Consider the following 16217-nt stretch of genomic DNA (forward strand, 5'->3'; position numbering starts at 1 on the left):
TTAGATGGAATGAGTGGAATTCTTGGAATGAAAATGTCCTCTCCTTTGGCACATCCAGTTTCTGAGCTGTGTACCTAATCCTCTCCTGTGTGATACTTTCTGCTGAGCTGTTTATCTAATCCTATCATGTGTTACTGACTGCTGAGCAGTGTATCTAACCCTATCCTGTGTGATACTGACTGCTGAGCCGTGTATCTAATCCTATCCTGTGTGATACTGACTGCTGAACCGTGTATCTAACCCTATCCTGTGTGATACTGACTGCTGAGCTGTGTATCTAATTCTGTCCTGTGTGATACTGACTGCTGAGCCATGTATCTAATCCTATCCTGTGTGATACTGGGCTCCCCCTGCAGTCTGTGACAGAGGGTGGTCTCTGTTGGCACGGTAATAAATTGTGTTATTTCCAGCTTTACTGAAAAACGATAACACCATAGAAATAAGAATAATAGGCCAAATTGTTTGGTGAATTGGAACGCGGGGGGTTAAAATTTCACCTCACAACATAGCCTATGTTGGGGTCCAGACGTGTGACTGTGCAAAATTTTGTGGCTGTAGCTGCGACGGTGCAGATGCCAATCCCAGACATACACACATACAGTGCCTACAAGTAGTATTCAACCCCTTGCAGATTTAGCAGGTTTACACATTCGGAATTAACTTGGCATTGTGACATTTGGACTGTAGATCAGCCTGGAAGTGTGAAATGCACTGCAGCAAAAAAGAATGTTATTTCTTTGTTTATTTTTTTTTTTAAATTGTGAAAAGTTTATTCAGAGAGTCATTTATTATTCAACCCCTCAAACCACCAGAATTCTGTTTGGTTCACCTAAAGTATTAAGAAGTATTTCAGGCACAAAGAACAATGAGCTTCACATGTTTGGATTAATTATCTCTTTTTCCAGCCTTTTCTGACTATTTAAGACCCTCCCCAAACTTGTGAACAGCACTCATACATGGTCAACATGGGAAAGACAAAGGAGCATTCCAAGGCCATCAGAGACAAGATCATGGAGGGTCACAAGGCTGGCAAGGGGTACAAAACCCTTTCCAAGGAGTAGGGCCTACCTGTCTCCACTGTTGGGAGCATCATCCGGAAGTGGAAAGCTTATGGAACTACTGTTAGCCTTCCACGGCCTGGACAGCCTTTGAAAGTTTCCTCCCGTGCCGAGGCCAGGCTTGTCCGAAGAGTCAAGGCTAACCCAAGGACAACAAGGAAGGAGCTCTGGGAAGATCTCATGGCAGTGGGGACATTGGTTTCAGTCAATACCATAAGTAACGTATTCCACCGCAATGGTCTCCGTTCCAGACGAGCCCGTAAGGTACCTTTACTTTCAAAGCGTCATGTCAAGGCTCGTCTACAGTTTGCTCATGATCACTTGGAGGACTCTGAGACAGACTGGTTCAAGGTTCTCTGGTCTGATGAGACCAAGATCGAGATCTTTGGTGCCAACCACACACGTGATGTTTGGAGACTGGATGGCACTGCATACGACCCCAAGAATACCATCCCTACAGTCAAGCATGGTGGTGGCAGCATCATGCTGTGGGGCTGTTTCTCAGCCAAGGGGCCTGGCCATCTGGTCCGCATCCATGGGAAGATGGATAGCACGGCCTACCTGGAGATTTTGGCCAAGAACCTCCACTCCTCCATCAAGGATCTTAAGATGGGTCGTCATTTCATCTTCCAACAAGACAACGACCCAAAGCACGCAGCCAAGAAAACCAAGGCCTGGTTCAAGAGGCAAAAAATCAAGGTGTTGGAGTGGCCTAGTCAGTCTCCTGACCTTAACCCAATTGAAAACTTGTGGAAGGAGCTCAAGATTAAAGTCCACATGAGACACCCAAAGAACCTAGATAACTTGGAGAAGATCTGCATGGAGGAGTGGGCCAAGATAACTCCAGAGACCTGTGCCGGCCTGATCAGGTCTTATAAAAGACGATTATTAGCTGTAATTGCAAACAAGGGTTATTCCACAAAATATTAAACCTAGGGGTTGAATAATAATTGACCCACACTTGTATGTTTAAAATGTATTAAAATTTAACTGAGCAACATAACTTTTTGGTTTGTAAGATTTATGCATCTGTTAATAAATCCTGCTCTTGTGTGAAGTTTGAAGGCTCTAACTTATTTGCATCTTATCAAACCTGCTAAATCTGCAGGGGGTTGAATACTACTTGTAGGCACTGTACATACACTTTTTCCCCATTATTATGTACCTAGGGGCAAAATTGTTTGATGAATTGGAATGCGCGGGGTTAAAATTTCACCTTACAACATAACCTATGATGCTCTCGGGGTCCAGACGTGTGACACTGCAAAATTTTATGGCTGTAGCTGCGACTGTGCAGATGCCAATCCCGGACATACACACATACTTACAAACATACACGCACACACACACACATTCAGCTTTATATATTAGATGGTATATTTATTAATAATTAAATATTTAGTAACTAGTAATAAATTACATCACAGCCTAATTTTATCCACGCTATTATTGTGTTGTCTTTATTTATTAAAAAAGTAAATGGGTCTTGTGTTACCATGGCTGCTCCCAGAAAAGTCCGAGCTATCAAAATTTAAAATTATTTAGCCCATAATGTAAATGGTGTTAAGAAAATACATTAACATGCCCAAATTGCCTCCCTCCAAAATAAATGGAATATAAAGTGATCAAAACGTCATATGTACAGAAATTAAGAACTTCAGCTCGGTGCACAAAAAAGCACAGCCCTATCAATGGGGAAAGAAAAAAAAGTTACGTCTTAGAAAATGGCGACCCAAACCAAATTTTTGACTGCGTTGTTTTTGCTTTTCTATTTTCTCCTACGCCTCATTGGGGGACACAGACCATGGGTGTTATGTTGCTCGCCACTAGGAGGACACTAAGTGAACACAGAAAAAAGTTAACTCTTCCTCTGCAGTATACACCCTCTCGCTGGCAGAGATTTCCCCAGTTCTTGCTTAGTGTCTGTAGGAGGCACTTGCGTCTGGCTTCAGACCCCAACGCTTTTATTTTTGATTTTTGAAATTTTTTCTGTAAATTTTTATTTTTCCTTCACCCATAACAGCACACCTGAGAGAGGGATCCGCCAGGACAGGAACCTACTGAAATATAAGGGGTGGCACCTCTCCCCCGCTTCAGTTGAGTTCCTGTCCTGGAAAGGAATCCCTCTGACAGCGGCGGTGCCTGTCATATGTGAAGGTCCTAGACCCGTCCTGGCGCAGGAAGAACAGGGCTCACCTGTAGCGCCGGCCGTCGGGCCTCTGGAAGCGCAGTTCCCGGAGGTTCCTTCGGGCTCCGGGTTCGTTCGGGCAGCGACTCCTGACAGCTGGAGGCTCCATCGCGCCTCCCTCCCTTCGCGCATGCCCGTGATCTCGTTCCCTAGCGAGGGAGTGCCGTGGGCGTCTTCCGGCCACTGACGTCAGCGGCGCAGGGCATCATGGGAGTGTGCTGGCTGACGTCAGCTAGGTGACGGTATCGTGGCGCCTGGTGTGACGCCGGCTTTTCTGAAGCAGCGGTCGGTCGGCCAGCGGTTGCAGGGGGAAGGGGAGAAGACGCCCACCAGGACCAAGGCAGGATATTTAAAGAAGGATGGCGTACGGGTAACCATGGGGTCAGAGCAGGAGCAATCGCCGTCTCCACCGTGTCTTCCTCCTTCGCAGCCCTCCGCTCACAAGCATGGCAGCCATTCAAGCAGCAGTCGCCCCAGCTGCAGGTTGGGGGGCTCCTCAAGATCCAGAGAGCACAGATCACGTGCTCCTCCACAGCCTCCGAGTCCGGTACCCTTGATTACGGGTGGTGAGTGATCTTCGTGAATGTTAGCAAGTTGTTAATAGGGGCCTTCTTTTGTATGTTTAAATTCCTTAGGGAAAACCTAAGAAAGCAGGGAGTAAGAAGAACAATAGGGATTGTGCCATATGTAAAAGTCCCCTAGCAAGAGACTGGCAAAAGGACCTTTGCGCCAGCTGCATCCAGCGAACCATGGCAGAAGAAGCGCCTAGTTTCTCAACCAACCTTATATCGGTCATGAGGTCGGAGATGGAAGGCTCACTTAAAGCATTGTTAAAAAAAGGGAAAAAGAGTAGGAAGAATCCCTCTAGTTCTACTTCAGACTCTTCCTCGGCCTTATCCCAGGCCGAACACCCATCCTACCCCTACTCCTCAGACAGTGACATGGGTGGCAAACCGTGTTTCCCAGTAGAAGACACCCTGCTAAAAAGTAGGAAACCGGTAACGACTAATATCTACGGCAGAACATGGAATAAATTCCCGCAGTTCCTAGGTAAGCCGTTAGAGCAAGAGCCCCCAATTAGTGCCATCTTGGAGTTTTTACAATCAGGATTACAGCTGGGGTTAGCGGTAAATACTCTTAAAGTTCAAGTTTCCGCACTGGGCGCGCTTTATAACTGCAATTTGGCAGCAAACAGATGGGTAGCTAGAATTATTAAATCCTGCCATAGGTCTAGACCTATCCCAATACCTAGAATCGCCCCTTGGGATCTAAACCTGGTACTAGAGGCTCTTACAAAAGAACCATATGAGCCTATTCAACAACTACCCATAAAGTATCTTACCCTAAAAACGATTATTTTAGTGGTCCTTACATCGGCCCGTAGAGTAAGTGACTTGCAGGCTCTCTCAGTGAATCCACCCTATACACAAGATTTTCAGGACAGGGTGGTATTAAAAACAGACCCTGCTTATCTACATAAAGTAGTATCAGATTTTCATCGAAGTCAGGAGATTGTCCTTCCTTCCTTTTGCGAAAATCCAAAAAATGCAGGGGAGGAAAAATTCCACAATTTGGACGTTAAGAGAGCCCTGCTAGAATATATATCTGTCACTAGCCAGTGGAGGAGGTCCCAGTCCCTGTTTGTAGCCTTTCAGGGTGCCAGAAAGGGCTATGGAGTATCAAAAGGGACTATTGCCAGATGGATTATGGAGGCCATTAGTATAGCCTACTCAGCTAGTGGTGTTCCGATTCCTGACGGCATCAAGGCTCATTCCACCAGAGCTGTGGCGACATCCTGGGCTGAAAAGGCAGAGGTATCGATTGCTCAAATCAGTAAGGCTGCTACCTGGGCCGCACCATCAACCTTCTTTAAGCACTATAGATTAAACCTATCCTCCTCTGCTGACTTGACCTTTGGTAGAAGGGTGCTGCAAACGGTGGTCCCTCCCTAAGGTATTTCAAAGTCTCCAAAAATCTCTCAGGTGTGCTGTCATGGGTGAAGGGAAAACCACCTTGATTACTTACCGGTAGCCGGTTTTTCCGGAACCCATGACAGCACCCGTATATTCTCCCCCCCCTTTTTTCACCATATGGGTGTGTACGTTAATAGGGTGTATTTGTGTGATGTGGTGTTGGATAAACGTGACTACCCGGGAAGTCCTCTCAATGCTCTGTAACCAACTGAAGCAGGGGAGAGGTGCCGCCCCTTATATTTCAGTAGGTTCCTGTCCTGGCGGGGCGGATCCCTCTCTCAGGTGTGCTGTCATGGGTTCCGGAAAAAATAGCTACCAGTAAGTAACCATGGTGTTTTTTAATTAAAGGAGTGAAGGGGGCAACGGATTCCCTTCAAGGGTCCGCTTTCCCCCGAACCAACAACAGGCAAGAACGTGGAGTATACCTCCCCGTACCCTCTCCTGCGACGACTGGGGCATACCTGATTCTTCTGTGTGACGGTTCCTTTACGGTCCCAACCTTCCCACATGGATACGAGGGCAAGCGCACGGAGTGCATGGTGATGACTTTAGGAGCGTTTTGGATGCCCTGAATCAGCCCCATGGCCTCTCCATCCCTCTGCCCATAGGGAGGATCGAGTGAGTTAAAACCCCTTTAACAACTCTGCTACATCGCCCAGGAGGATGAGATCTGCAGGCTGGGTCCTGGACAGCGCGGCCTGTTTGAGCACCGGATTGGAAGTATGGGGTCGGGTCCTGGTCCCTGGGAGAAGCGCTGACCTAGTCTCAGCGGCGGTGCATCGGCGCCCCGCCGTGGCCACCCCGTTCTTTCCTTCACCTGGCGCTCACCGCGGGTAGGCCCAGAAATTTAGTCCCCGGCTTTTCGGCCTACTAGGCCGCAATTTACATAGCGCTTCCCACGTCTTTGGCGCTTCTCGCTCTGTACGAGAAGCACCCGGCTAGTATCGGGGTGGCCATGTCCTTTTCACCTAAGACTCTGTGACGGCTGCGGCGGCGCGCACGCACTGACGGACAGCACCTGGTGACGCTACAGGGCCACCGCTATTCCTCCTGGGGACACCGCATCAGGAGCGTGGGTAAGCTGCATCTGCCCTCAGAGCAAAGCTTAACACCTCTGCACATTCCCTGCAGCTGCAGCCCAGTCTCTCCTTGTACCCCTTTCAGGGGTGCTATGTCTCAATCTAAGGAAGCCAAAAGGGCTACTAAGAAGCACACTGTGTTCTTTACCGCTTGTACAACTTGTAAGTCTGCCGTACACAGACTAATCCGTTATGCACGGATTGCGACCCGGCTTGTGCTCAAACTCCATCCGCCGCCGCTGCAAAGGTGCTCCCTGCGTTTAGTCCCGCTGAGTGGGCTGCGTCCCTGTCACGGTCTGTGAAGTCACTGACCAAGGCTATAGAATCCTCGTTAAGTCAGAACTTGTATTTACTGCCCTAGGAGGGCTCTGGCGATGGCCAGGAACCGTCCACCAGCAGGGGCTATACTCGTTCAGGGGATCCTCAGGTCTCTAGAAAGTGTACCCATGACGCGTCCCCTAGTCATGCTCGCTCTTTAGCATCGGCGAGTTCTGTCTCTCGCTCTCCCTCTTCTAATGTTCGCAGCGAACATGACTCTGAATTCGAGTCTGACACGTCAGTCCCTCAGAATTCCCCAAATGACCAAGAGTCACTTGATTCTCAAAGAGAATCAGTCAACAAAATTCTGACGTTGGACGAGGAAAATATTCCCGCTCCATAACACATTATCTCCTTTTAGATGACTAAATGTGTACGCAGGGTATTTGCCAGCCATCCGGAGTTTAAAGACATTGTCCAGAAACATAGGGACCAGCCACATAAACGGTTTACAGGGCAAAAGCCTATCGAGGCTAAATACCCCTTTGCTCCAGATCTAATGAAGGATTGGTTACAGTACCCTTCAGGTGAACCCTCCTGTGCCGTGTCTTGCTTCTAAAACGCTTCTATCCATTTCTGAGGGCTCTTCAGTCAGAAACCCCTCCGATCGTCAAATTGACTACCTCGCTCGCTCAGTTTTTGAAGCTTCAGGAGCGATATTTTTTCCATCTTTCGTGGCGACTTGGGTGGCTAAGGCAATGGCCGCTTGGGCCGAAGTCTTAATTACTGCCTTCCAAGGTAGCAATCTTTCTCCGGAGGCAACCATTGTCGTCAGGCAGATAATTCACGCAAGTGACTTTGTAGTGGACGCCCCTTTAGATGCCGCTATTTGCGCTGCTCAGGCAGCCGCTAATGCAGTCTCCATGGAAAAGTCCTATGGCTGCGCGACTGGTGGGCAGATTCCACCTCCAAAAGATTGTTGACTTCTCTGCCCTATCAAACTGGTCGCCTATTTGGAGAGAAACTGGACCAGCTCATTTCGGACTCTACCTGGGGGGGGGGGGGGGGGAAGAGTGAGATCCTTCCCAAACAAAGGGCTGTCCGGCCGTTTCGGAATCAATAGCCGATGAGTGGGTCAGGAAGCTGGTGTCCTCCGGATACAAAATAAAATTTAGAAAGAAAGACAACAGCCAATCCTTCGTGCTGTTCATACGCTGCAAAGGGACAGAGTCATCAAAGAATGTGGTCCCTCAAGACAAAAGGTTCAAGGGTTTATATTCAGACATTTTTGTGGTTCCAAAGAAGGATGGAACGATGCGGCCTATACTGGACCTCAAGCTGTTAAGTCAGTTTATCGGTACGGCGATTCCGGATGGAATTTCTCCGGTCAGTTGGCGCCTCCATGGAAAAGGGAGAGTTCCTAGCATCCATCGATATCAAAGATGCTTACCTTCACATCCCAAATTGTCCATTCCTCCGCTTTGCAATTCGCGAAGAACTATTCCAGTTCGTTGCCTTGCCCTTCGGACTCATCACCGCCCCCAGGGTCTTTACCAAGGTCATGGCAGCTGACATGGTCATTCTTCACGCTCGGGAATGGTGGTACTGCCGTATCTAGCTGGCCTGCTGATCAGAGGTCCGTCCCTTCCAGCCTGCGAGGAATCCGTGGATATCACAGTAAATACAATTTCTCGACTGGGTTGGAAGATAAACTTCGAAAGGTCTTCTCCAACACCGGCCCAGCAGATTTCCTTTTTAGGAATGAACTTGACCACTTCCCGCGGGTTGGTCATTCTCCCTCCAGAGAAGGCCCAAGCCTTACAACAGGGAGCGTGGACTCTTTCCTGACCGTTTTCTCACTTCATACGTTTCTGCATGGGAGTTCTCGGAAAGATGGTGGCAGCGATAGAAAGTCCCATTTGCATCTCCCTGGACCGTCGGTTCCTTCTGTCCCTGCGGGTCAGACAAGCCCTCAAGTGGTGGACACTGAAATCCTTCTTGAGTCAAGGGAAGTCTTTTCTCCCAGTACGATGGTCGATGGTGACCACCGACGCAAGTCTTCTGGGCTAGGGTGCGTTTTTTTCATCACCACACGGCCCAGGGTCGTTGGTCAATTCGAGAGTCACGTCTCCCCATCAACATCTTGGAGATATGAGCGATCAGATTAGCCCTACTGAGTTTCCACCATCTCCTCGCAGGTCACCCCATCAGGATCCAATCCGACAACGCCACGGCTGTGGCGTATATCAACCGTCAGGGGGGTACTCTGATCAGGATGGCCATTCACGAAGTGAGTCACATCCTCCATTGGGCCGAGACCAACCATTCGCCCATCTCCGCAATCCACATCCCGGAGGTAGTCAGTTGGGCGGCGGATTTTCTTAGTCGCCAAGGCCTTGCCTCAGGAGAGTGGTCTCTTCATCCAGAAGTCTTTCAGCAGATTTGCCATCGTTGGGGGACTCTGGATGTGGATCTCATGGCCTCAAGATTAAACAGCAAGGTTCCTCGATTCATTGCCCGATCGCGCGATCCATGCGCCATCGGAGCAGACACCCTAGTTCTGCCGTGGCACTAGTTCCGGCTCCCGTACATTTTTTTCCCCCTCTTCCCTTGCTCCCAAGGGTCATCAAGAATATCAGAGCAGAAGGAGTACCAGTGATCCTAGTCACGCCAGATTGGCCGCGCCGTGCATGGTACGCAGAACTAGTACAACTGGTCGCGGACGTTCCCTGGCGACTTCCAGATCGCATGGATCTGCTCTCACAGGGCCCGATTTACCACCAGAACTCCGAGGCCCTGTCTTTGACGGCGTGGCCGTTGAATCCTGGATTTTTAGCACAGGCTGGGTTTTCTCACGACGTGATCTCCATCTTGATTAGTGCTAGGAAGCCCGTGTCATGCGCATTTATCACCGCACCTGGAAAACCTTCTTCTTGTGATGTAAAGACCATGGTCGATCCCCTCTGGTGTTTTCCATTCCTTCCATATTGGAATTCCTACAATCCGGATTAAAGTCAGGCCTCGTGCTTAGCTCGCTCAAGGGCCTAATTTCAGCCTTGTCAGTTCTATTCCAATGCAAAATTGCCACCAAACTGCAGGTGAAGACGTTCATTCAGGGAGTTTCCCATGTGGCGCCTCCCTATAAAAGGCCATTGTAATCATGGGACCTTAACTTTACAGGAGGCTCCTTTCGAACCACTGCAGGACGTATCACTAACTGTTCTCTCTTGGAAGGTGGTCTTTCTAGTGGCAATTGCGTCAATCAGACGAGTTTAGGAATTGGCGTCCCAGTCCTGCCATCCTCCGTTCCTGAATTTTCATCAGGACAAGGCAGTTCTCAGGATGTCCCAGTCTTTCCTGCCCAAAGTCGTGTCTTCCTTTCATTTCAATGAGGAAATTGTTTTGCCTTCCTTCTGTCCGGCACCGGTCCATCGCATTGAGAAGGCCCTCTACACCCTGGATGTGGTTAGGGCTCTTAGACGGTACATCTCGTGGACGGCTCCCTTCCGCAAGTCAGATGCCCTGTTCGTACTTCCAGAGGAGCATGGGAAGGGTCTAGCTGCTTCAAAAGCCACGCTAGCCAGGCGGATTCGCTTGGCTATTTAGGAATCCTACCGTGTCAGGGACACACCTGTCCAAGCAGGGATTAAGGCTCATTCTATCCGATCAGTGGGCGCCTCTGGGGCCATTTGGCACCAGGCGACGGCAGAACAGGTCTGCAAGGCTGCGACTTGTTCCAGTCTGCATACCTTTACAAAACATTACCAAATTCATTCTCAGGCCTTTGCGGATGCAGCTCTTGGCAGACGCCTCCTGCACTCGGCAGTACCACAGTCTTAAGTCAGTGGTTCTTGGGGTATTAGCAGTTGTATGCTACCCAACTAGGGACTGCTTTAGGACGTCCCACGGTCTGTCCCCCAATGAGGCATAGGAGAAATTGGGATTTTTGTGTGTACTCCCCGTAAAATCCTTTTCTTCGAGCCAATCATTGGGGGACACAGCACCCACCCTGTTTAGCCTATTGGCTTACTGTAGCATTCTTAGGTTTTTATATTGTTATTGTTATTTGACTAATGCTCCTACTGCTTTTTCACCAAACTGGGGAAACCTCAGCCAGCGAGAGGGTGTATACTGCAGAGGAGGAGTTAACTTTTTTTCTGTGTTCACTTAGTGTCCTCCTAGTGGCGAGCAGCATAACACCCACAGTGTGTGTCCCCCAATGATTGGCTCGAAGAAAAGGATTTTACGGTAAGTACACTCAAAAATCCCTATTTTTCACCATTTCACCCCACTTTAACCCCTTTCCTACAATGGACGTAATATTCTGTCCATGGGACCTAAGTCCCATGGATGGAATATTACATCACGTGATGAGCGCCGCTGATCCCGGCCGGGTGTCAGCTGATTATCACAGCTGACACCCGGCACAATGTGTCAGAGGCGGTCATGGACCGCCCCCGACACGTTAACCCCTTGCACACCGCGATCAAACATGACCGGGGGTTAAAGGGAAGCATCGGCAGGGAGGGGGCTCCCTCCGTGCTTCCCTGAGCCCCCCACAGCAGCGCAATGTGCAGCGCTGCTGCTGGGGGCTCCATCCCTGCAGGTCCCCGAATCCAAGATGGTGACGTGGACCTTCGGGGGCCTGCAGGGAGCTGGCTTCCTCAGTGCCTGCAAAGCGCAGGCATAAGGAAGTCTGCGTCTATGCCTGTGACAGAGCGCTGATCTGTCACAGTGATCTGCGATCTGTCACAGAACAGTGATGTCCCCCCTGGGACAACCTAATAAAGTAAAAAAAAAAAAAAAAAAAAAAGTAAAACTAATTTTAAAAAAATCGCTAAATAAAAAAAAAAAAAATACATATATTCCCTAATTCATTTTTTGGAAATAATAAAAAATGTACACATATTTGGTATCGCCGCGTCTGTAACGACCCACCTTATAAAACTGTCCCATTAGTTAACCCCTTTAGTAAACCCCTTAAAAAATAAAAATAAAAAACTAAGCAGAAAACGATTTATCATACCGCCGAACAAAAAGTGCAACAACGCACGATCAAAAAGACGCATATAAATATCCATGGTACCGCTGAAATCGTCATCTTGTCCCGCAAAAAACGAGCCGCCACACAGCGTCATCAGCGAAAAAATAAAAGTTATAGCTCGCAGAATAAAGCGATGCAAAAATAATTATTTTTTTATATAAAATTGTTTTCATTGCATAAAAGCGCTAAAACATAAAAAAGCGACATAAATGAGGTATCGCTGTAACCGTACTGACAGCTTTATCAACTTTACCGCACGCAGAACGGTGTAAACGCACCCCCCCAAAAGAAATTCATGAAACGCTGGTTTTTGTTCATTCTGCGTCCCAAAAATCGGAATAAAAAGTGATCAAAAGATGTCATGTGCTCGAAAATGATAGCAATAAAAACGTCAACGCGTCCCGCAAAAAATAAGACCTCACATGACTCAGTGGGTCAAAATATGGAAAAATTATAGCTCCCAATATGTGGTGATGCTAAAACTATTTTTACAATAAAAAGCGTCTTTTAGCGTGTGATAGCTGCCAAATATAAAAACCGCCATAAATAGTAAATCAAACCCCCCGTTATCACCCCCTTAGTTAAGAAAAAATAATAAAATTAAAAAAATGTATTTATTTCCATTTTCCCATAGGGTTAGGGCTAGGGTTAGGGGTGTGTTGGGGTTAGGGTTTGAGTTAGAATTGGGGGGTTTCCACTGTTTAGGCACATCAGGTGCTCTCCAAACGCAACATAGCGTCTGATCTCAATTCCAGCCAATTCTGCATTGAAAAAGTCAAATGGTGCTCCTTCCCTTCCAAGCTCTGCCATGCACCCAAACAGTGTTTTACCCCCACATGTAGGGTATCAGCCTACTCAGGACAAATTGCAAAACAACTTTTGGGGTCCAATTTCTCCTGTTGCCCTTAGGAAAATAAAAAATTGGGGGCAAAAATATCATTTTTGTGGAAAAAAATGATTTTTTTTATTTTCACGCCCGGGAGTTATAAACTTCTGTGATGCACTTGAGGGTTCAAAGTGCTCACCACACATCTAGATAAGTTCCTTAGGGGGTCTAGTTTCCAAAATGGTGTCATTTGTGGGGGGTTTCCACTGTTTAGGTACATCAGGGGCTCTCCAAACGTGACATGGCGTCCGATCTGAATTCCAGCCAATTTTGCATTGAAAGTCAAACGGCGCTCCTTCCCTTCTGAGCTCTGCCATGCACCGAAACAGTGGTTCCCCCCACATATCAGGTATCAGCGTACTCAGGACAAATTGCACAATAACTTTTGCAGTCCAACTTCTCCTGTTACCTTTGGTAAAATAACAAAAAATTGAACCTGAAGTATTTTTTTTTTGTGAAAAAAAGTTAAATGTTCAATTTTTTTTTTTTTTTTTTTTTTTTTTTAAATATTCAAAAAATTCCTGTGAAGCACCTGAAGGGTTAATAAACTTCTTGAATGTGGTTTTGAGCACCTTAAGGGGTGCAGTTTTTAGAATGGTGTCACTTTTGGGTATTTTCTATCATATAGACCCCTCAAAGTGGCTTCAAATGTTATGTGGTCCGTAAAAATAAAATGGTGTTGCAAAAATGAGAAATGGCTGGTCAACTTTTAACCCTTATAACTTCCTAACAAAAAAAAATTTTGGTTCCAAAATTGTGCTGATGTAAAGTAAATATGTGGGAAATGTTACTTATTAAGTTTTTTGTGTGCCGTATCTCTGTGATTTAAGAGCATAAAAATTCAAAGTTGGAAAATTGCGAAATTTTCGAAATTTTCGCCAAATTTCTGTTTATTTCACAAATGAACTTTTTTCACAAATAAACACAAGTTATTTGAATGCAATTTTACCACTAACATGAAGTACAATATGTCACGAGAAAACAATGTCAGAATCAACGAGATCAATGGAAGCGTTTCAGAGTTATTACCTCATAAAGGGACAGTGGTCAGAATTGTAAAAATTGGCCCGGGAGTTAACGTGCAAACCACCCTTGGTAGTGAAGGGGTTAAAAAAAAAGTTAGGTCCTTGATGCGAAAGAATTGGACAGCATCTTTAATAGGGGATGTGTTGGTCTCCACAGAAATCCAAGGTAGTCAGTGTGGTGCTGGTAGCTACAAATTGTTTATATATATATTGTAGTAATTGTCAGATGTTATAGATATGTCTGAAATCGTGAACATGTTGCCACCTAAACCATATATATTTTTTTTAAATCGATTATCAGGGGAAACTAAGGATTTTGATTTTGAGTTTTTTGCTCAACTTCTTGAAAAAGCTCTAGAAGAAGGAAAGAAAAAGAAAGCCAGTAGTAATCGGCCACGTAAGACTAACAATAAGCCACGCAAGAAACAAAAAGGTAATGTCTTATCCCTCTCTTAAATGAATAATAATAAAGGGGAGAATACCCCTTTTAATCTATATTAATAAATTTGATTTATGCAACAGACAAAGCTGCGGCAGAACAAAGCCTTCATGACGAGGAATCGGCCATATCCGAGGAGGAAGGTGCAGATGCTGGCACAGCTGAGAAGGAGAACAAGAGATCTCTAGATGTCGAAGAGTGCTCAGGGGCGACTGATCCTGTCAAAAAGAAGAAGCCCAAGAGGAAAAAAGATGGCACAAAGAAGCCGGAACAGGAAAACAATCGTGAGTCGCAGGATGATGATCTAACACTGATGCCAAAAAAAAGAGAAGTCTAGTAAAAGTGAGAAGTCATTCTCATACTCTACAAAACTAATTTTTTGCATACAATATACCCATCCATGTGCTTATACCGTAGGATTTTTCCTCTATTGTATCTATTTTCTATGGTTTGCCAATAGGGCCAATTTATTAAACCCGTTGATTATGTCCACACGTTGTGTTTTCTCAGCAGATTTTTCTGCACCTAAAACCAGTGTTGGCAAGAAAAACGAATATGCCACTTTTGATGTGTTTTCTTACTTTTCATTTTTTCCCTATTCACTTGAACGGAGGAGAAATGGTTAAAAATCCCTGAAAAAATTGACATGCTGCAGATTTACAAAAAAATAAAAAACAAAACACATTGATGGTTGATATCAGCAAAGAATAAATAAGCAGCCGGAGATTTCAGAAATGTCATTTACTCTGCTGGGATCGTAATTTGCAGCCTGTTTGCCCTAGAAAAACGCGGAAAGAACGTAGCATGTGAGCAATGTGTCACTCTGTGGTGGGCGGCCATGAGACAAGGGCAAGAACCGTCTGCCTGGTCACCGGGACGCAGCTGCATTAGGGAATAAGGTCTTGCCATTCAGACCAAGGAGGGTACAGGTGACCCTTCAACACTGTGCTTTTGGCCATTCCTCTCTGTTTCTCAACCTAAAACAAAAGGGAAAAAATTTTGAACAAAATAGAAAACACCGTAGCTAGAGACAGGTCAGGAGCTCCAGACCTCTGTCTGCCTCCTACGTGACACTATGATAAATTGATATAGTCCGGTGTGTGCAGGAGAGGAGTTGACTTTTCTTTTAAGTGCATTTCTTAGTGTCAGCGGCATACCCCCATGATTCTTATGCCCCCTCCCCAACACCCCCATGAAGTGACTGAGAAGCAGCCTTTCCTTATTTAATGACATGCTTATTATGTCTCTATAGCTAAGGACCTCACACTGGACACTGGCAACAAACCTGAGCTTCACTCAGTGGACGATGATGGAAATCTTAAAGGGACCCTGGCTGAAAAGAAAACAAGGGTACAGAAAGAGAAACCCAATTACAATGAAACTGAACTGGAAGATGAAAATGATGGTAAATATACATCGCAGCTAACCATAGGTGTTAGCGTAAAATCCAGAGCTTTCCAGCAGTATTGGGTGGCAATGAGATGCACATGGCAGAGGACTCTCCAGCTCTGGGTGGGGGTATGTTCTATGAGGCTTTGCTTATTTCTCTTATCCAGCACCATTCATCCTCATTGTCCTTGGAAAATTAGGAGTGGCTTCAGCAAAATTGTCAGATGTTTTTTTCAGCTGGACACCATAACATATTACACTACATGTTACATAGCATGTTACACTAACTTGTGGATGTTCTCCAGTAAGGGCACACAACATCCTTTTCAGGTGGATTCTACTACAAAACCCGCCTGAAATGCACTAACTAAACGCTGAAAGCCATGAACGTATGCATTTCGATGTAAAGATCACTTGCTGTGTTCATACTTTTTAGTCTTCTGAGGGTAGCCATTTCAGTTCTACAAAGATATCTAGTGCTAAAAGTAAGCAAACCAATCTTTAGACGTTTTCCACTCTGAAGACTCTGTATTCTTCATAATAGAAGTCAGTGGGAGAGCTGAGGAGACGCCCAGAAGTATTTTTGAGCGGTTTCCCAGCACTTTACCATAAGCGGTTTCTTCATCATTGAATGGAGTTATATACATGTTGGTGTTTCCTGAAGCATCTTCCTCTTAAAAACTATGTCTTGTGACCATGCCTTCAGTGGCTTTGTCAGTAGAGAGAAACTTAGAGGCCGATTCAGCAAACTGTTTTCTACAGAAATAGAACAATATGGAAAGTCACAAAATTTTTGCTCATCACAGTTTTCATGCCAGTTTGAAGTAGGTCCACTAAAATGGGCAGAGTTGGGAAGAGACGGGGCTTGGATATGGCCG

The 16217-nt window shown here is 46.2% G+C and overlaps 1 protein-coding gene across 1 annotated transcript in view; it reads left to right on the forward strand.

Moving 5' to 3' along the window:
• BDP1 (BDP1 general transcription factor IIIB subunit) overlaps positions 1–16217 on the forward strand; it is a 235234-nt gene that overhangs the window by 70189 nt on the left and 148828 nt on the right. Inside the window, 4 exon segments of the mRNA XM_073584044.1 lie at positions 13813–13944; positions 14034–14269; positions 14271–14292; positions 15203–15355. Of these exon segments, the coding sequence (XP_073440145.1) occupies positions 13813–13944; positions 14034–14269; positions 14271–14292; positions 15203–15355 (543 nt within the window).

Source organism: Dendrobates tinctorius, unplaced genomic scaffold (genome assembly GCF_039654945.1).
Source record: "Dendrobates tinctorius isolate UK_male_01 unplaced genomic scaffold, ASM3965494v1 ptg000083l, whole genome shotgun sequence".
In the NCBI taxonomy this organism is placed as follows: domain Eukaryota; kingdom Metazoa; phylum Chordata; class Amphibia; order Anura; family Dendrobatidae; genus Dendrobates; species Dendrobates tinctorius.